This window comes from Notothenia rossii, assembly GCF_949606895.1.
Source record: "Notothenia rossii genome assembly, chromosome: 6".
Lineage (NCBI taxonomy): Eukaryota > Metazoa > Chordata > Actinopteri > Perciformes > Nototheniidae > Notothenia > Notothenia rossii.
In genome coordinates this window covers 68,494,419-68,514,684 of record NC_136909.1, presented here as the reverse complement: position 1 = coordinate 68,514,684, position 20,266 = coordinate 68,494,419, and the positions used below count along the sequence as shown (strand labels likewise).

The following is a 20,266-nucleotide window of genomic DNA, read 5'->3' as shown; positions in this document are numbered from 1 at the left end:
CTGTAGTTATTTATAGTATAGTAATTCAAATTCCAACTGTTGTTTGGGACTGCTGGCAAAACAAGCTGGAAAGCTTGCACGTTCATTTTAGTTTTTCTTGTGTGCATTTTGTGGAGAAACGTTATGTTATCCCAGGAGTTATTATGAAACTATGTGATCCATGAAAATATCTTAAGAGCTTCTTTGCTTAGAAATAACAGATTTCCAAATATGAAATAAGAAATATACATGTTTCCAAGATACTAAAGAATATGATTCACTTGTGCTTATAACATAAAAACTTCTCAACTTGAAAGTTATACAGAACTTCAAACTCAAACAAATAAATGTCAAAGTCAAACACAGCAGGCTCAAAAAACAAATGTAAAGCGTTGCATTTTATACAGTATATTACTTAAAGACAACACTACAGCAGAAGCGATTGTATGCTGAATATATTTGTTTCACTTACCTTAATAACAAATTTGAGGGGAGCCATTGCAGCGAACACAGCAGCCAGCTTGTTAAACCTGAAACAAGTGTATAAAGCCATACATTACACATAGTAGCCTAAAAACAACACAACATACAATACTGGTAGGCTGGTTTTAGTACATTCCTCAATAGAAAATAATTGTAACTGCATTATCATAGACAGACACTCATGGTATGTCGGTACTCCACAGTTAACCTACCTTACTTCACACTCTACACTGAAAAAACTGTAACGTTGACTTCAGTTAAATGTAAATTATGTCCACAGATTTCACAGAACTGAATTAAGTTAGTTGAAAGCAATATTATTAAGTTTAAATAAAAAAATATGAATATTATTGCTTTCAACTTAACTATTACAGTTCTGTGAAATCTGTTAACATAATACATTTAATTAAAGTCAACGTTTCAGTTGTTTCCGTGTATGATGTAATTCATGTTTTGCAAAGATAACTTGTAGGTTTGTTATAATAGTAACTACAGCATGATAAGGGTTCTCTAAAACACAATACACTGCCATGTTTCTAACACTAACCTAAACAGGTTGCTTATTTTAATTAATTTAAGCTTTTATTTAAAGCTTAAGTGTCCTTATTTGTTGAATAATAAGGACACTGACACATATCATAATGTACATATAAGCACATTAACATAACAATCAACATAGTCATTTCGTATTAAATAATGCATCCCATATATCTAGTTTGTTAAATAAATAAAAAAGGCAAATTGTTCCTTTTTTTATTTAACAAATTATCTCAGACGTGTGCATATCTTTCCTGTCTTGTTATTTACCATAGTTATCATCAAGTATGCGCATTATGCAGCCATCAGTTCAAACCAGTCAGTTGAGAATAATATTTCCAGCAGCAATGATAGCCAGATTCTGCTTTAGATAGTTCTAGTGTTAATGATAATCTCCCGGTAGACAAAATTGGGGACATACTGGTGAGGATCTTTAAAACAATTCACCAAATATTCAAAAAATCTCTTTCCAGAAAGGAAAAATCCAGAATATTAGCAATTATTAGCTAACACTGCTGGTTTACATTTTTTACCTTCATTTTTCTAATATGATTTATACCTTAGAATACAAAGTTTCGTCCAATTTATCGGAAATTAAGCTAAAGCACTTAAGCCTCAGAATGATAGGAAGTTACAGGGTTAGTTAGTGGAAACGTAACGTAAAGAAGTTAATTCACTCCGTACGGTCGCACAGCTGGAATACAAGAACAATCATTATTTACGTTACTAAGTAACACCTTAATGCTTCCAACCAACGCTAGTATTAACAAAGTGTCAAGTTAATGCAAAGACAAAGATGGAATCAAACACATTTCCTTGGTAATACATTCTGTAAGTTAATCAAAATAAGGAAAAGATCATTTTCATACCGCCACCAATTTTGAATGTTTGTCAAATTATGATGACGTCACACCATCGTTTGTAGTCCAACTACTGCAAAGCCAGTCGGACTTGGAGCTTGACTTTTGGTTAAGAATACACCGTGAAATGTAAGTAAGGTAGCAAAGCAACGATCTTTTCTGTTTTATAAAGTAGGTTAGTGTAAATGTATCAAGTTAAGGTTCATGTTCTGCGGTGTAAACAATTTCCAAACTGACGGGAGAATGCGACTAGGACCCTTTTAGGACCCCACGCTCTGTGCGCTACCATGGTAACAAGTTGCGTATTGAGAGGGCCTGTATGAAACTTTTGATTTTAGATTGTCAAACTTGTATCTGAATAGTATTTTCTTTTACATGTTATAGTCCCTTTATCATGTAATACACATTTGATATTGCTTTAGTGTGCTATATAAAGGGTGTATTCCCAAATGTGTCTAGTTTAGGGCAGGCAATAAAATTAGCTTCATTATACCGAAGCAAATGTGATTCTGTGATATTACGTTGTCGAGGAAGTTCATAATGTTAGCCTGCTCTGATTGAGAATTTACAGCTAGGTCATGTCTCGACTCTCCAAGAAATCTCCATCTCTGTGTACGGATCTACCTCTGGACAACGCGGATATTTGTAAAAAGCTCGATTTGCTGAGGCAACTCCTGAGATCTTGTTTTGGTCCGACAGGTAGACTAAAACAAGTCCACAACAACATCGGGGGGCACGTAGTAACCACCTCAACCTCCTCAGTTCTCCTTCCAGCCATTTCCTCCTCACAGCCTTTTATCAATCTGATAAAAACCTCCATTCTCAACCACGTTTCTCGTTTCAGTGACTGTGGTTTGTTCGCTGCCATTCTTTGTTTGTCTCTTATTGAGCAGGCAAAGCAGTCTGGTCTCAGAGGAAATGTGGCCATCAGAGTGAACAAGCACTTGCTGGGTCTGTGCACCAGTTACCTGCTAGGAGAAGACTGTGGTTGTAAAGTGAAGCTCGACTTCTGCAGCAGCCAGAGCTTGATCACATTGGCCCGCAGTGTTATCTCCAGCAAACCAGCATGTGTGCTAACAGAGCCAGAGACCCTTCACATCAGCAGGTTGGCTGTACAGGCTTTTTTGCTGACTGTTCCCTGCAGCAGCCCAGGTATAGTCAGTCTTGGCAAAATAGTGACTGTGTCTGTTGAAGGCCATGGTGTGCTCAACTCAGCAGTGTTTCCAGGTGTATTGCTGGACATGCCTGATGTCTTTACTGTAGATCAATTAGAGAACCTGCCTTCAGATGCACTGCGCATGGTGTTGTTCAGTGCTTCCCTTGCTGGGGACCTTTCTGAACTGGGAGATGGGATAATAGAGGTGCATCCAGGTGTAGACACTGACTCACAGATACTGGATCAGCTCCTGGAGCTCGGCAAACAGGTGGTTAAAGATGAGGTGAAGCTTTGTGTGTGCCAGAAAGTCATTCACCCGGTTCTGCAGCAATACCTGAGGGGTCATGGTATCATAGTGGTAGAAAGACTGGGAATCACTCTCATGGAGCCCCTTACTCAGCTCACAGGTAGGTGCCATACTTTATTTGAAAGGAATATCATTTTTAGAGCTGAAACTATTTGTAGAAAAACACATTTATAGTCGTAATATATCTTCAATAGATGGATGCTTTGATTAACCACTTGAACAAGTAGATGCATCATTTTGGAATATGTGTTTGAAAATATTTTATCTAAATTTGAAACTTCTTAAATGCTACTTAATGTTATGAGATTCCTGCATTCCGTCGGGTGTGATATTGTGGATGAACATATGTAAAGTGTACTGTCCAGTAGGGCTGCTCAATTAATCGTATTTTAATCGCAATTACGATGTTGGCTTGCAACGATTATGAAAACAACATAATCGAAATAAAACGATTACTTTATTTATTTTTATTTATTTATTTTTAATTATTTTATTTATTGGTTTTTCGGTTGAATTATAAAGTTCAGGGTAATCAACTGTTAAAAACATACTGTTCACTTTTTCTTTTTCAATAAATGGATGTTTTCAAAGTAAATGGATAATCGTTTTTAATAATCATGATAGCAATTATTGACCAAATAATCGAAATTAGGATTTTTGCCATTATCGAGCAGCCCTACTGTCCAGGCAGGTATATATTCTGCTGTTACTTTGGAGTGTTTGAGGTCCTCTTTACATTTTGTAAACAGGGGCTCAACCCGTGGCCACATTGCACACCACCATCCCAGCCAAGGCCTACGGGAGGGTGAGGGATCTAAGGATCAGGACATTTGGATTCAAGACAATGCTGCATTTACATCCTCCTGGAGAGTGTGTGATCTGCACAATGATCCTCTGCCACAGGAACGAGACCATGCTCAATGAGCTGAAGGTAAGATACGGATTGTAGAGAGAGAGAACTTTTCAGTCATTAACACACGAGAATAGCAAACCAACTGTCTGTTATATTACTCCTAACATCAGATGGATCTCACGCCCACTAAGACTTGCAACTCCTCTAGATATTATTCCGTAAATCAAAAATATGATTTATCCAATACAGCCCCATAAAGCCCATTGATGTGGAGTGTTTTCCTACCACAGCCAGGGGGGACGGTTGAATTCTTCTACAGCACTATTGTGAAAAGCATCCATAGACTGGGCATAGATTATTTTTATAGGGTTATTTAAAAACAAATAATAATTGCATTTACGACATTGGCTTGGAATAATAATATGGTAATAACAATACAATGTGTCTGTATAGCACTTATTAAAACCATCATTACAAAGTGTTTTACAGCGACTACATAAAACCCAACAATAAAATGCAAAATACTGTCGTAAAATACTAAAAGAAACAGGGAAAGGAAGAACAAACGAAAAACCAACGGATGATAACACAAACAGCGTTACTAAATAATTCAGAATAAAACATAAACCTAAAAATTATAAGAAAGTGTTTCAATAAAAATAGGTATTTGAAAGAAAATATGTCTATTAATATGAAGCAAGTTTAACCAATGAACTGATGTGTTAATTTCCATGCGTCTGTCAAAGGGTGTGTGCCAGAAAACAGAGCATGTGTTGAGGCTCACCCTCAGAGAACCATCTGCTTTACTTGGGGGTGGGTGTACAGAGACCCACTTAGCTGCTTACCTCAGACACAAGGTAAGAACCAAACTTGTATTTAATCTAATTACAAATTGTCACTGTGTTCTGATTCAAACACGTCTTAATAATGACATATTTTCATCTCAGAGCATGAATGAAATCCAAGAGACAGTATCTGTGCTAGGCTGCTCACAGACGGAGTGTCTCCTCGGTGTGGAGGGATTCTGTCGCTCTCTGGAGGCTGTTGCCGCCGCGCTGGAGCACGATGGTGGGAGTTCTTTAATGGATCTCACTCATGCCCACCACTGGTCTCACCCTGCAGATGTCCTGACAGAACACATGGAGGATAGCTTGGGCTCCTGTGGCTGTGGACTTGTGGAAAGTAGCCCGAATCAGAAGTGGACTTATTTAAACTCTAAATACCCACAGTTCTCACCTGCACCTCTGTCTGAAGACGCTTCTGTGCAGCCACATGTGCTTGACTCCTTCACGGCTAAACTCAATGCATTGCAAGTTGCTGTAGAAACTGCTAATCTTGCACTGGATGTGCGATATCTAATTCAGGATGTGAACTAGCAGAACAAGTATATTATCCATTGTGCAACTCTGGTTTCTGATGATCATGATGAGGAATGAATGGTGTTTTATATTTAAATATATATTTAAATATATACATTGTGACACTAGATGTAAGCATTGCCTTGAGTGAAAATATGATTGAAACCAGGCATCAGTTAGTGGAAATGTGTTGCATCATCTGTGGACTTGTTACTTGTCAGCAATATCAAAAAAAAAAACACTGATTTCTTCTATTAATGTGAAACGAAAACCGTAATGATTCTAGATTTCCGTAAGAACGCAGCCCCACACGTCCCCATCACCCCGTGTGACTCTTCAGTCGGTCTTATTGTTGCATCAGCTGAAGAAGTACAAACTGCCAAAGTAATTGATGGTGAACTCCAACACTGCCATCAAGTCCATTTTCATCTATTTCATTATAGTTTGTCAGTGTTATTGTATTTCCTTTTTTGTTTATTTATATTTCCCGTTTACATTTCTTCTCCTTTTTAAAAATGTTTTTTTAAATGGTTCTATATTTGCTCCTATCTTAAAAATGTCTTCCTCTTACTGTTTATTTATGGACCATTATACCAAAGCAAATTACTTGTATTTGAAAGATACTTGGCAATAAAACTGATGCTGGTTAGTTTAAGTTGACACATACATTTGCCTTATTTCTATACATAGCATATGATGTGCAATACTATCTGGTATTTTTTTTTTTTTTTAGATGGAGGTACAAAGTGTTCATTTTACTATACCCTCAACCATCTGGCTCTCTCTGGTGGTGACTTTTCTAACTGTCTCCACACTAAATGGACACACGAAACATAGTGAATATCTACATGAGAAGTAGTATATGTAGCACAGCACTGTAAATATACTATGATCCAACGTTAAAAACTGCAGTTTACACACTAACTAACCCTCAACACTTTATCTGCTGTAGAGCTAACAATAGAAGACTGAAGAGGCTACTAATCCATTGTGAATTTGGATAGATAATAAAAAATAAAAGGCATGGAAAGGTTAGTACTGTAAATACTTGAAGAACAAGACACCAGAGCAGACATGCTTTTCAGTATATTTTACTTGTTTTGTAACATGAATCCAAGGCCTTATCTGAAGAGCCTTTTGGGATGCTTTTTCAGTGGAACCTGAGATCAAAAAACTCCATGTAGGGAGTACTTAAGTAGTATATTTTAGGTTGGTGACGTGTAAGATCCCATTCTCTAAGCAAGAAAAACCATTATACACAAAACCATTCCTAAAAGACAAACAAATATCCATAAACAGAAAATAAACAGTGTTGAGGCTCAGCCTTTTGTCTCTACAGGAATGAGGCGAGTTGGAGAACAGAAACACCACTCCCTGCTGGAGAATAAAGATAACAGCTGGTGCCATTTTAGACCAACAGATGAGGGGGGGGGGGGGGGGGGGGCAGGTCACACACTCCTGGAGTGCCAGGCGGGTTACCTGGAGATATTGTTGGGCACGAGGCAGGGGTACATGTAGAAGAAAAAAAAACTCAAAGTACACCTACAATAAGACTAAAAGTGAGAATACACTTTATATGTTTACAACAGTGATAAAAGGCACAATAGCACAGTGTGTCATGCTTTACTAGTTTCCCTTAAATTAGCGTCAGAAGTTAAGTGAGTCTGAGCATTTCATCTTTCAGTCTGTGCCCACTTGATTCAGCAAGACATTGTAGCTTAATGCATCAGAGATAATCAAATATCCATATCATATTGTCATTAAAGCCTATACTGCCACTACTGTCATGAGGTGTTAGCATTCAGGATATGTATGCAGTTTGTTAATCTATGAAAAATACTTGAGCATTTTATATTAAAAAGGAAATACATATTTTATTTTTTTGTAAATAATTGTTATCATTTTGTAAATTAAATATTTCTTTTTTGATGTCTCTTTCTAGGTTATGTTAAACCTTGTAGCAAAGTATGCTAATGCTATGCTATGCACTAATCTTGAAACTGGGCCACCCATTGCTCGTCATAGCCAACCTTGTCTATGTGATGCTGGAAAGCAAACATAAATAAGGACGTCTTATATATTCTCAATAACGTTTGGCATTCTTAGATCAAAACGTATTAACAAAGAGTTGTAAATGAATACCAAATGAACCGATCTTTTACATTTTCAAACTATTCAAGCAGATCATCGAATCCTTAACCACTTTGGTCGGGGTAAAGCATACGTTTAGCTGCTCTCACAGAATGGCATGTGTAACAAAGGACATTTTCCAGATACCTAGCTAAAAAATAAAACTAACACTTGAGTCTTCTGACAGTTCAATAACAACAGAGATTCAAGGTGGCAGTGTAAACAAAGAGCAGAGGTGTCAGTGTTGGAGTGATTTACACGATATCCAGCTTAGATTACATTTCTGTAGCACAACTGGAGTCTGGCCCCTGAAAAACATATCTATAATGCTACAGGTATAGAATTGGAATCTGGAAGCAGTGTTGCACACAATAATTTATTGGGCAAGCCATATACGAGCCTAAGTAACAACACTGCTTTTGTTCAAATCTACACACTACTCGAGTAAATACGTTCACGTCTAATGAAAATATAAAAGGTGGGGAGAAATAAAAGGAATAAAATATGAGTAAAGAAAAAAATAATAAAAGAGTAATAAATGTTTTTGGTTTGTACAGTAGGGAGTTAGCTAAATTTGGTGGGTGCAGCCCTTTGTTAGCAACTACAACATATGTTAAGGATTGGTAGTAATTACCAATGAAACTGTTTTAAGTGTCATGTGTCTTTCAGCAGTCAGTCAAAACACCCATTTCTTTTTTATCCGGCAAAATTGCAATATGCTCTGTTAAGATCTGCCGTTTTATTTTCATTCCTTTCTGGAGGCAAATTACATATGCACAGATCGAGAGCCAAAATGTAAAGATTGCATTATTACAACTCACTTCGAAACCCAAGTAAGAGTTCCCCTTCCCAACGCTAACTCTGAGCCAAAATATTACGCTCTCTCCCATTTCCTCCAACCAATTTGGTCTACGTAATCTGAAAACTGCACTTCAAGGAGATAGGCGGAGGAGAGGGAGAGACAGAGAAAGAAGACTGTATTGGCTTTGAGTGTCTAGGTCCTTCCTGCAAAGGGGTGGGCGTAACTGGGGTTGGGGTGAGAGGGAGGGTATCTGGGTCAGATTATGGCGATAGATAGTAAGGGGCAGGGCGACAACGCTGCGGAGGCCCCTGCAGAAGTCGACCTCAATGAGCGATGAGGGCCCCGGCAGCGTAACTCACGGAGCTGTCCTGCCAGTTCCTGCACTCGCTGGATTGGGCGTAGTTCAGGAAAGAGAAGTTCATTTCCGAGCCAGACTTCCTCAGCTCAGCAACAGCCTGCAAAACAGCAACATTAGCACGTCAGGCAATAAGGATACAATGCGTTATTCTCTTGATAAACAATCATTTAGTTATTTAACAGTTCTCCAGGGCCAAATGAATGATAACTAAAGCACTGCCCCAAATATGTATTGTCCAATCCTTTCAAGATTAGATTCCTCCACGTTGAAACGATGTGTCTGCAGTAAGAATATACTCTTCATATTAAGAGGTCGGAGTCTTAAAAGCAAGTATTTCATGTTTTCACAGTTGTAATTTCTGCAAGCAAGTAGCAGTCATTTGAACCCCCATCCAAATACCTACATAATGTTAAATAGTGATACACCTGTTAAGGCTCTTCTTCTGTGGTACTTACATTTAGAAGCACTCCAATCGGGTGCCGCCCACAGATGGTGTTCCGGTACTTCTTCAAGTAGTTGGTGAAAGACATTGGATCCAGCGTTTCTATAATGCCCATCCCCTTCACAAGCACAGAAAAAATGTCATCTTTTGATTTGTTTTGTTGTTAATAAATCATGTATACGATACTGTATCATTTTTGTTCTGTGTGCTGTGTGTTCAAGAAAACACACTTCATGATCGAGAGAAAACAAAACAGAAGCCTTGTCCATGTACCTTCTGACCTTCTGTGTAATGACTTTTTTTTAATTTGTAATCATCACATTTGAATTGAATATGGCTTAGTGGTTACCATTTTATCAAGATGCTCAATGGACCTGTGGATCTCTCCTTGAGATTCATCATAGTATGTGTAACGGAACCGTTGACCTAAAGAAACAAACATAGTATCAGGAGAGACATGCCACAGCTATGACATTTAGGCAGAATTATCTTCAGATGACAAAGCATACTCCTTTAAATGGAGAATAATATATGATAACATAAAATTCATGTATATTTCAGTGCTTATATTTGTCGGCACCTACCCCAGTGGCAGAAGTCGGATGAGATAATGAAAAGGTTGGAAGGGTCTGCCAGGTACTTGCTGAGCAGTTTCCCATATTCCTGCTCCTTGGATTCACTCAGGGCTCCCACGAGCACAGGCACGATGCTAAACTCATCTTTGTGGCTGCAACATCACAATATTGAATCAAAAACTTGTCAACAATATCTGCCCCTCACTGTCAAAGGTCTCTCCCATGGCCATGGGTGGAAATCAAATCTGCATTAATGCAAGTTTATTTTTCATCCATTATTGAAAATAAAATGCTAATCTTTTTACTTTCATAATACCCGATCCTTGCTTTAGTAAACCAAGAAAATGCCTCCGACTCCTGCCAGCCCTGACAGAAGGCTGTATCAATTATGCACATCACACTTTCCAGGTGTCCCTGAACCAATGTGATTCTGAATGCCAGTACGTTTTGAATGACAATGAAAGAATGAACAGAACTACACATTCATGCAAATGGTCTCAGTATTTCGACTGATCCAGGTGACACAAACATGACAAAATATGCTGCAATGCGCTAGCAAAGACAAGAAAGGAGACTGCAGGCAAGTTAACATGGATTTAAATAATGCAAGATTTGAAAACTGGCTTTGCAATTAAGGCAATTGTAGGCACAAAAAAACTATAACAGAGTCACACAAGGAGGGTGATATTCTGGGGGAAAAAACTATAAATGTACCACTTCTTTTTGTAATTCTGCAAGGGGGAAAAAAACACCAAGTCTAGTAGAAAAAAAGAAATATTCTCTTAAGTTATAAAGGGAAAACAATTGAGTTAATTTCCAAAAGTTGGATCCATCTCATCATTCTACAGATTCAGACGGTATATAGGGATAAGAGGTGTAACAGTATGGAACATTATGGACAAAATAATTGTATCCAAATCAATGTTTTTTCTCTCTAAATGGGCCTAATTCACAGTCATGTATTTTCAAAGTCTCCGTAATTATTCTTGATTGTACCTACAATGGCCCAAATTACACCTTAGTATAGAAAATGATTTAGGAGGAAGTAAATGCATTCAAGTCATTTGTTAGAGCTCAAGAATACACCCAATGTGTTTTGTTGAGAAGCACTGAATGTAAAAAAGTGTTTGTTTAAGAAAAAAATGTGACCCTTGTCTCAGCAAATGCAGTGTCGAATCTTTGGTTTCAATGAATGCCACTCCTATGTGCATTACCTCTCCATGGCTTTAGCAGTGTAAGGCAAGTGCATTTCAATACTGTGCTCATCTTCATCTGTCTGCAGACTCATCCGCTCAAACAACCCAGTTTTCCAGAGGTCAGCATAAACTGTAAAACAGAGGTGAGTTTCACTTTAATTTGTGCATGTTATAACGTCCATGTCTACTGATCAAATCATTGTTTTGAGCCGCACACAAAATGACCGCAGGTATAAGAGTCTAGCTTAAAAAAAAACTGATTATTGAAACCCTTTATCTTAATAGTGAGTGAACTGCCTGAATGATCAAAAAAAATGTTCACCTCCAAAGGTCTGCACTTTGCTCAGATCAGCTCGACTACATTCTACACTTGACAAACCTGAACTGTGTCTATTCTTCCTACTACATGACCTTATAAATACCTTCCTATATAATGAACCTGTTGGCATGTGTTAACATTTGAGGTTGAGCAACAAACACGCATACAAAAAACAGTCACAGTTACAAATTCATGAGTGAAAACGTTGAATACCCTTCTGGTCGATTCTCAGGTCATAGAGAGGTGTTCTATAGATCTCTGCCGGTGACAGGGCACAGCGGGAGAGGGGCACATGGTGTGAAGGTCCCAGGATGAACACCCTACGACTGAAGGGCAACAGGATTTTATCTCACTCACTCTATTCACAAAAAGCACACCACCAGCACTATATTTTCTTCTATCTAAACTCAAATCTGTTCACTCTTCTGAGGGAAATGTAAGATAAGATAAAGCCTTTTTTAAATGCAAGGAGAAAAAGAGATGAAAACCGAATGACTTACGTAACAGAGGGATCAACCTGCTTGTAGGCATATGCTGCACAAGCACCACAGTAGGTATACCCTGCATGCCTGCAAAGAAAAGCATGTACAATTCAAAGAAGACATCAAAGATTTATTTTGACATATTTTATTCAATGTTTGCTTACGGTGCTATGATGGCTCTAGCAGGTCTGGTGGAGGACTCTGCTTTAGACAGCCAGCCTTCTAGTTGTGCATTCAACTGGGATCCTGAAAAGGTAGAAATACAAAATAATTTTATTTCAGACCAATACAAAAACAAAATGTAAGGGACAGCATCAAAAACAAAAATTGTATACAATCAAAATGAGAGTAAAGATGAAGGGATAGCTCCCTAGGAAATGAAGGTAATATGTCACAGTAATAATCCCTGATGGATAAAAGTGTTGCAAAAGTGGTTGGTGTGATATTTAAAAAATAAGTGTTATTTTAGGTGGAAAAAGGTAGAACATTGCAATCATACACTGGACCCTTAAGGAAATTGTAATCAAGAAGAATAAGTTAATGTGTTCTTGCACAGTTAAACAACAAAAATAAGCTTGTCAACACTCTCTACTGGAAAACACTAACATTTTTAGTCTATAGAAGGTTTCATGTTATTACAACATCAATCAGTCATAGCAAACTGACGTAACTGAATCGGCAGGAAAAACAAACAACAACTATCATTGTTTTGTATAAAACGAAAAAAGACAGTTGTAATGTGGGAAGATAATGTTATCTATGTTTTCAGATGTATTGTATGGAAATATTATTGTTCATTTGTAACAGAAACATATTTACGAAACATCTGTCGAATACTGTTATTACAAACAATGCAGTACCGCAAGCTTAAAAGGGATAAACAGGCAGGCTTTCGACGTCAAATACCTATAAACAAGCAGATAGTTAGTGAAATGGGGGAAGGGGTGCAACATGAACCTTCAATGTTTTGCCCTGCCCTTCCAAGTCCTTTGTTTCACAGCAGCGAACATTTTGCTTCCAAATTCAGAGTAAGAGACTAACCAGACCGCAATACCAGAAACTCAAGTTAAATTGTAGCTATTTCGGGGAATCTCTTACTATACCCAGATGGCAGCTAGGCCAGGAAGTTCTGCAAAATTAGCGAAGTTAGCTTTTGTTATGTAGAGAATATTTAATTTATTGGCAAAATGCTGAACAGCCGATGTGTCTGATTGTTTTGGAAGATTTCTATCGACCATCAGAGGAGTAGAAGTGCTGAATAGGCTTAAACCAACCGTGCACTAAACGGGATAACAGAAAAGGGGCAGTCAATAGCAGCTAATGTTAGCTACTAGACTTTTCATCAAATGAATTAGCGTTACATTTATTACATTAACAGTCATCGTCTGCTGTGACAAGCGTTTCATTAGACCGTTTTTGATCTTAAGATAATGAAGGCAATGCAAAATAGAGCCGTCAAAACCAATAAACTACCATGAAAAAAAAAAAAAAGCCAGCTAGCACAGCCTGCTAACACGGACGGTGCTTTATTGACAGTTACCCGATGCAGAGTACCAGCTCCCGGCGTGACTTGCTTCTCTGCACACCACTCGGTTCGACATCTTGGTTCCCAAGCTGCCTATCTTGGTTTGCTTAACTTTTGTCAGAAGAAAAAGTGAAATTGCAAAAGCCGATGTCTACTAACCAAGAGGAAAAACAATGCCAGCTAGCAGACTTGCTTGTAAAGACAAAGGGCAGTTCGACTGGAAAGACAGCTAGCTGGCTAACAAGCTCAGTTTCCGTCAGCTGGCCGTGGTGTTGTTACCGGTTGATAAGTTTTGCCGGAGAGAGCAGCTAACGTCACCTTTTAGACAGTCTGTCGTTATTATTATGCATACCGAAAAGGCACGAAATACAAAACCTGTATATTGTGCAAATATTGTACAGCCAGAAAAGCAGTGACAAAAAAAGCGGCTGTCACAGACGGAATCAGAGGATTCCTTGTTTGTCTGTGTTGAGCCAGGTGAGGGGCGTCGCTGAAACTGTTATGACAGTGACGTCAGAATATCTTGATTGGTTAATAGATTATGCAACAGACAGTGATTGGTGAAAAAACAAAGAGGCATAGCCGTTACTAAGATGGATGTTTGGTTACGAAATTGCACTGCCCGTAAAGTGAGCGGGTCCAGTGGTATTGTACCCGTTCACCTCACAGGCATTGAGGCATTTATCATGTGCGGAATGCTTTGTTTTTGATGTGGTCCTACCAATAAATATCCTTTGTATTGTATTGCATTAGTATTGTATTATAATGTATGTATGTTTGTATAGTATTGCAGGACTGTGAACCGTGTGTCAATTAAAAAGACTCCCTTTAAAGTTTATGAAATGCATTTAAATAACGACTGCAGAGAGAGGCTTTCATATCCTCTCAGAGTTTTGAGCAATTATTACGGTAGTAGGCTAGTTATTTGCGATAAGAGGTTAAATGTGTATTTAGTTTCCATTTTTCATATCGTAATTCCTTTTAGTTACTTTGTAAATTGTAGTTTTATTATTTATCCAGTAGGAGGCGGTAATGCAACGTCTGGGTGCCAACCGCCTCAAAAAAACAAAGAGAAGAAGACATCGAGGTACACAAGGGAAAGCGGAAGTTAGGTTTGGAAATGGTTTTGTTGCGATGAGACCGTTGAGCATTGGACTTACTGGTACATATTTTGCTTATGGCTTGTTTTATAAACCCAAGACTTCGGATTGACCGAATTATAAATGCTATTTGACCCTACCCTCATTTAAAAGTGGCTAACGTGGAGTTACAACCTACGAGAACGTGATAGTGATGTAGGCCAAAACAATGGCAAGTAAAAGCAAAGACAGCGGCGAAGTCATTAAAAACTACCATAAACAGGCGTTTGAGTATGTATCGAAGGCATTGAGGATCGACGAAGATGATTCAGGTCTGTTAAGTGTGTATGAGTTATTGTGTGATGTGTTGTGTCATGTGACAGCTTGTAACAAACACCCGCTTTCTGTTATGACAGGAGCGAAAGAGGAGGCTGTGCAGTGGTACAAAAAAGGGATTTCTGAGCTTGAAAGGGGGATTGCTGTAGAGATCACGGGACAGGGTGTGTTAAAACAAACATAACTCTCAGATGTCTACAGTGTGCAGTGTTGACATGATTTAGCATTATACTCCCTTGTTTTTTCAGCAGGAGAGCAATATGACAGAGCAAAGAGACTTCAAGATAAAATGGTCACAAATCTCAACATGGCAAAAGAAAGGCTCAGTCTGTTAGGTAAGCTCTGTTGTTGTTGTTGTTGTTGTTGTTGTTGTTGTTGTTGTTGTTGACATCCTAAATTCTTGACTTACTTTTTTTTTAACAAATTGATTTGGTTATCTGACCTGATACTGAAGTTCAATGCTGTTCTTGCTTCACAGAAGCAACAATGGCATCTAAAAGGAGGAGCGATCCACTGAAGTTCTCCAATCATGGTCTTCCACAACCAAATCCTTTGCCCAAAAGCCAGCCTGCCGTGCGAGGTAACATCAGACCCTCCACTGTAGTTCGCCCACCATCCAGACCCACCGATCCAAAGGTGATTTCAAATTATATTTAGTTGTCGAGTTGTGTGTAACCTCAATACGTCTAATTCTGATGAAGTGTGTAATGTTTTTGTCCCTTCAAAGGCGACCCCACGGGTGGGAAGACATCAAAATGGAAAACCCACAACTGTGAAGCAGCCGGCAAAAAGGAATATGAGAAACTTCAAAAATGTTGACAGCAAACTGGCCTCCCTAATCATGAATGAAATTGTTGAAAGGTATTTGCAAGCAATGATAGAACAACACCTGCCATTTCAGCTGTCCCTATATTTAAACAAAAGGAAAATGTTCTCCTAAAAAAGCTTTCTGTGTTCATTTCAGTGCGGCATCAGTATCTTTTAAAGACATTGCGGGACAGGTACTGGCCAAGCAAGCACTCCAAGAAATTGTCATCCTCCCTGCCTTAAGACCAGAGGTGATCCCTTGTGAAAATGTATCCTCTGCTTACACTGATCCTAACAATTTGAGATTTACTAACAACGCTTTGCCATCTAGCTCTTTACTGGCCTGAGATCTCCGGCACGTGGTTTGCTTTTATTCGGCCCACCTGGCAATGGGAAAACAATGCTGGTAAGCACTCGATTAGAAGCTCTGTTATAATTATATGTTGTTGGTGGTGTTGCCTCAGTTTGATCAGATACATCACTGCCTTTTGCTTCCTCTCACAAGGCCAGAGCAGTCGCAGCAGAGTCAAATGCCACATTCTTCAACATCAGCGCTGCCAGTCTGACCTCTAAATACGTAAGAAAGCTCAATATGCCTGGAGTACGTTTCCAGACTTCCCTTAATTTAGCCTAGGATTTCTTTTAACCTTTTCTTTCATCACCGTTACAGGTGGGAGAGGGTGAGAAGCTTGTTCGAGCCCTGTTTGCAGTTGCCAGAGAATTGCAGCCCTCTGTCATCTTTATTGGTTTGTATTAGTCTATTTATTGACCAAATGTGCTCCGGGTTATCCCCCCCATCTGCTGGTCATAAATAAACCTTTATTTTTGTTTTTCCATTCAGATGAAATTGACAGCTTGCTGTGTGAAAGGAGTGAGGGAGAACACGAAGCGTCTCGTCGATTAAAAACAGAGTTCCTTGTTGAGTTTGATGGGGTAAGAGCCACATGTCAAAGTGAACCAGCTCCAGAGAGTTTCGAGTGGAGTTGAGCAAAATAGTGCTTCTCTGTTTCAGGTGCAGTCAGGAGGGGACGACAGGGTGCTCGTAATGGGAGCGACCAACAGGCCTCAGGACCTCGATGAAGCAGTGCTGAGGTAAGTGATGACACTCCACCCCCTGCACAATTATTCAGTTTTCATCTGTTACAAGCTCAATAACAATATTCCTCTTGTGTAAATATTACAGGCGCTTTGCAAAAAGGGTTTATGTGGCATTGCCGGATGCAGAGGTAAACACATGTGAACGTTCATCACAGTTCATTTCTATGATCAGTGTCATCTTTAATATTGCAACATATTTTAAAGTGAATGAACTTATAGGATTTAACTGTCGTCCCTCTAGACAAGATTAACACTGCTGGAAAACCTTTTGGCAAAGCATGGGAATCCACTGAGCAAAACTGAGCTGTCCAATCTCGCAAAGTGAGTTTTTCATATTACCGTACCGTTGCAACATTTCATTTATGTGTGTACATGTGCATTCATGTATTCAACATTCCTGGATTTGTAACTTGACAGAAAGAGCGACGGATATTCAGGAAGTGATCTCACGTCATTAGCTAAAGACGCTGCGCTCGGACCCATTAGAGGTAACGCGTTGCATATTTGTGCTGCTCATATATATTTCCGGCTCTACATCAACTCGGATTCTATTTCATGTATAACTATCTTCACTTACAGAGTTGGGACCAGACGAAGTCCGAAGAATGGCTGCTAGTGAGGTAATGATACAGTTCTCACAACACAAAAGATGTTTCTGAAGTGTCATTATGTAACAGCATTTATAGTAATTCTATATTGCTTATATCCACAGATGCGTAACATCAAACTCAAAGACTTTGAGGACTCCCTGAAGCGCATTAAGCCCAGTGTTAGGCCGGGGACTCTTGGCATGTACGCCAAATGGAACAAGGATTTTGGGGACACGACAGCTTTTTGAACTTTCTTTTGGTTTGAAAAACTGTTAATAAAATAGCAGTTGATTGCGCAATGGTACAAAACATCATACATGAACTTATAAACCACAATTAAACTCTTTGCAGGGGGATAAATCTATAATGTGCAAATATTATGACATTTGGAAACCCTTCCTGTTTTATGGGAACACTTTGCTAGCAGGTTTCTTTACTTTATTTTGTCCTTAAACACTCTTGCTAGAACTTGAAATTTCATTATTTATTCTCAAGAATGTCCTGCAAAGTTACAAGTGGTCTTTCTCTTGCTTCAGGAGGGCAGAAACTTGCTGTAAACCCTGATATAACTACCGATTTAGATAATGTCCCCGTCCCCCCCATTAGTAACATGATGTACATCATATTGTACATACATGTTGATGGTTTAATCTCTCCGTGCACACTCATGAGTGATAACAGTCGAGGGAAGATTTGGGGTGCATTTGTAATATAACTTTTCTTTCCACTTGCACTTATAGTTTGAAGAGAAAAGTAAATGCATTGTATTTGAAAGTATGAGACCCTAAGGAATCAGAGAGTTATGGCAACGGCTTCCTACTTTCCCTATGCATCAATAAATTCATTTGTGGAAATATCCTCGGCTTTATTATTTCATTGTATTTCCTTCTTTAATTAGGGTCTTGCTCTGTTTTTATTTCCCATATCCATTCGAATTAATTTTCTTCTACACATCCTCTCACCTGAAGGTAGATGGTGCTGCCGTTGCACGACTCCTTCCTTTTGCTCAGCTTGCATCTAGAGGCAGTCGATATTTTGCCTGCAACCACAGGTTTGTGGAATGCAGTAAACTTCTATGAATGAAAATAAACTCCATGTTCTGCTGTGTTGAACACACCGTCCAGCATGTGTGTTGGATTTGATTTAGTTTGAAGTTTGCGTTAGATAGTTAACAATTGTAGAAGCGTCTGCATGTTATGTTCATGTACTTACATGTAAGTGCTTCGGAGAAAATCTCAGGGTTGACAAGTGAAGCTACATTATACTGAACTGTGATTAATAAGAAGACTGAAGTTTGGATGGGTTACCAGCTGGTATTGCATGGCTGAGTAAATGCTTGTGGTCAGTCATGAAGATTTTATTTCAGTGCACTCCAAACCTTTCCACTGAAAAACTCATTCAATCCCACCTTTCTCCCAAAGGCCCTTCCTATGGTCAGCCGGTGGTGTTGCCTGTGGTTAATGTGGCACGGCAGCTGCATCATCCCTCCCTGCAGATGTTTACAGACTGCAAATGCAAACTATTTCTGCGATTAATAAAACATCTCTGAGTTTTATTTCCACACCATTAGACGAAATAAAAAAAAAAGGGATTAACATTCAAACCACTGCTGCAACCACACCTACGACTATTTCTTTCCTCAGGGGAAAGATGTTAGGTGGAGTGGGTTTTTAAAACTTGTCGTGACTGAAGAGCTTCTTTCACAATGCCAAACAGGAATTGAGAGTGTTAGGGATGTGTTTACTCTTCACTGAGAACATCCTGCACAGTACACAAATGGTCTTTATGAGAGACTTGTTGCATGAACTTTCATCATTTTATTCTCACAGCTTCCGTGTCGGGATATGAAATCAATGCCTGCAGGTGGTAGAATGAGTTTATCACCTCATATCAATATTCTTAAAGGTTATTACTTTTCATATCACCTGTAATTACAGTAGAGAGCAGTTATATGCACAAGACAGAATTTAATATTTCAAGCTGACAGAAGACAGAGCATTATTGAGATGGTTTTAAACCTTGGAGATGATTGACAGCTTCCCTTTTTGGGTGCGTGTCAGAGGCCCACACCTCCACAGTGCCTCATTGATGCTTCGACCACGACATCCACTCAAGGGAAAACAGAATAGGTGATCATTTGATACCTCCAGTGAAATAGCCCACCCTGTAGAGAGTAGAATAATAGTCAACACAGTGAGGACCTCTGACTGACTGAGCAAACAGTAAGTGTTTCTTCAAGTGGCCCATTATGAAAACAACATGTGGATGGGAGGGTTTTGTTATAGTGAATGCATGTGTCTCACTTCAATGCTGCTGGGATCTTTAAGTTTCTATAGGTAGCAATTAGAAACAGGACATGTACTATCAATGGTCCTGCCTTACAGTAATAGATTATTTAATAAAGTACACTGGCTGTGTGCAGCAGCCTTTTCGGAGAAGGGCTGTGAGCTTGGCTATTTTTTAAGAAAAGCCTGGTTGTAAATTGTTGAGCTGCTGGAAAGGGACTTCCTTCAACATTTTGGATTTGGCCCCTTTATCACCCTTATTTTGAAGATGTGGTAGAGGGCTCACAGTGGAAAGCCTTCAGGGCTGAGTGTGTCCACTCTCCAGCACTGGCTGCTACTGTTCCCCCGGCCTCAAAACACCCAATACATAACTTCATTTACCATGCAAGTGTTATCTTTCTTCCCCAGGGGAGACTACATGGCGAGTCTAATCTTGTATCCAATGGCAACATCTGTCTTTTATGAGCAAATTCATTTATTTTAGCTCTCTGTTTATTTATGGTGGGTGTGTTGGTGAGTGTGTGGAAGTGGAATAAATGGGCTGCATAAATATGAACATATATGTGAAAATGGGTCTATTTATACTAGGTCAGGTCAGCCTTAGCCTGGGGCAATAAGGAAACTGTGCAATCAAGATCATGTGAAGTTGACACTTTGGATGGAATGGATATTTCAACATTTTGGGAAATTTGATTGTTCACTTTCTTGC

General features: G+C 38.9%; 4 protein-coding genes across 6 annotated transcripts in view; 2 read left to right on the top strand and 2 right to left on the bottom strand.

Annotated features, from left to right (window-relative positions):
* Window positions 1-2,117, bottom strand: part of slx4ip (SLX4 interacting protein) — a 34,293-nt gene extending 32,176 nt beyond the window's left edge. Inside the window, exons 1-2 of one of the 2 annotated variants that reach the window (XM_079688722.1) lie at window positions 1,869-2,117; window positions 452-509 (exon numbers count right to left, since the gene is read on the bottom strand). In XM_079688722.1, coding sequence (XP_079544848.1) covers window positions 452-478 — 27 coding nt within the window. In that variant the 5' untranslated portion in view covers window positions 479-509; window positions 1,869-2,117. Of the gene's footprint in view, window positions 1-451; window positions 510-1,269; window positions 1,326-1,868 lie in introns of those variants that run through there. The other variant, XM_079688723.1, reaches the window with a different exon arrangement.
* A 254-nt stretch (window positions 2,118-2,371) lies between these two features.
* mkks (MKKS centrosomal shuttling protein) lies at window positions 2,372-5,837 on the top strand. The gene is made up of 4 exons (XM_079690450.1): window positions 2,372-3,422; window positions 4,072-4,253; window positions 4,922-5,032; window positions 5,123-5,837. The coding sequence occupies exons 1-4, from the start codon at window positions 2,438-2,440 to the stop codon at window positions 5,549-5,551; spliced, it is 1,707 nt and encodes a 568-aa protein (XP_079546576.1). The 5' UTR covers window positions 2,372-2,437; the 3' UTR covers window positions 5,552-5,837.
* Window positions 5,838-6,608: 771 nt separating this feature from the next.
* Window positions 6,609-13,862, bottom strand: memo1 (mediator of cell motility 1). The gene is made up of 9 exons (XM_079686912.1): window positions 13,378-13,862; window positions 12,002-12,083; window positions 11,856-11,924; window positions 11,569-11,681; window positions 11,055-11,166; window positions 9,850-9,992; window positions 9,615-9,691; window positions 9,279-9,383; window positions 6,609-8,920 (listed from the first exon to the last, which is right to left on the bottom strand). The coding sequence occupies exons 1-9, from the start codon at window positions 13,436-13,438 to the stop codon at window positions 8,789-8,791; spliced, it is 894 nt and encodes a 297-aa protein (XP_079543038.1). The 5' UTR covers window positions 13,439-13,862; the 3' UTR covers window positions 6,609-8,788.
* A 564-nt stretch (window positions 13,863-14,426) lies between these two features.
* spast (spastin) lies at window positions 14,427-18,128 on the top strand. Of its 2 annotated transcripts, none has more exons than XM_079686911.1 (16): window positions 14,427-14,773; window positions 14,858-14,941; window positions 15,029-15,112; window positions 15,256-15,413; window positions 15,505-15,638; window positions 15,742-15,835; window positions 15,916-15,990; window positions 16,090-16,161; window positions 16,255-16,330; window positions 16,426-16,517; window positions 16,597-16,676; window positions 16,768-16,810; window positions 16,924-17,003; window positions 17,100-17,170; window positions 17,262-17,302; window positions 17,395-18,128. In XM_079686911.1, the coding sequence occupies exons 1-16, from the start codon at window positions 14,671-14,673 to the stop codon at window positions 17,518-17,520; spliced, it is 1,413 nt and encodes a 470-aa protein (XP_079543037.1). In that variant the 5' UTR covers window positions 14,427-14,670; the 3' UTR covers window positions 17,521-18,128. The 2 variants fall into 2 exon arrangements, with proteins under 2 accessions (XP_079543037.1, XP_079543036.1); XM_079686910.1 differs by having other exon boundaries at window positions 14,428-14,773; window positions 15,026-15,112.
* The last annotated feature ends 2,138 nt before the right edge of the window (window positions 18,129-20,266 follow it).

Bases quoted from the DNA above. Each gene is read 5' to 3' on its own strand.
- memo1 (XM_079686912.1), bottom strand. From the start codon at position 13,438: ATGTCGAACCGAGTGGTGTGCAGAGAAGCAAGTCACGCCGGGAGCTGG. The intron at 11,682-11,855 runs GTAAGTCATTCG...GTTGCCCTTCAG, and splicing joins CAGGTTGATCCCTCTGTTAC to TCGTAGGGTGTTCATCCTGG. The intron at 11,167-11,568 runs GTATTCAACGTT...TCTGTTTTACAG, and splicing joins CCTGAGAATCGACCAGAAGG to TTTATGCTGACCTCTGGAAA.
- mkks (XM_079690450.1), top strand. From the start codon at position 2,438: ATGTCTCGACTCTCCAAGAAATCTCCATCTCTGTGTACGGATCTACCT. The intron at 3,423-4,071 runs GTAGGTGCCATA...TTTTGTAAACAG, and splicing joins GCCCCTTACTCAGCTCACAG to GGGCTCAACCCGTGGCCACA. The intron at 5,033-5,122 runs GTAAGAACCAAA...TTTTCATCTCAG, and splicing joins CTGCTTACCTCAGACACAAG to AGCATGAATGAAATCCAAGA.
- spast (XM_079686910.1), top strand. From the start codon at position 14,671: ATGGCAAGTAAAAGCAAAGACAGCGGCGAAGTCATTAAAAACTACCAT. The intron at 14,774-14,857 runs GTCTGTTAAGTG...CTGTTATGACAG, and splicing joins GATCGACGAAGATGATTCAG to GAGCGAAAGAGGAGGCTGTG. The intron at 15,113-15,255 runs GTAAGCTCTGTT...CTTGCTTCACAG, and splicing joins AGAAAGGCTCAGTCTGTTAG to AAGCAACAATGGCATCTAAA.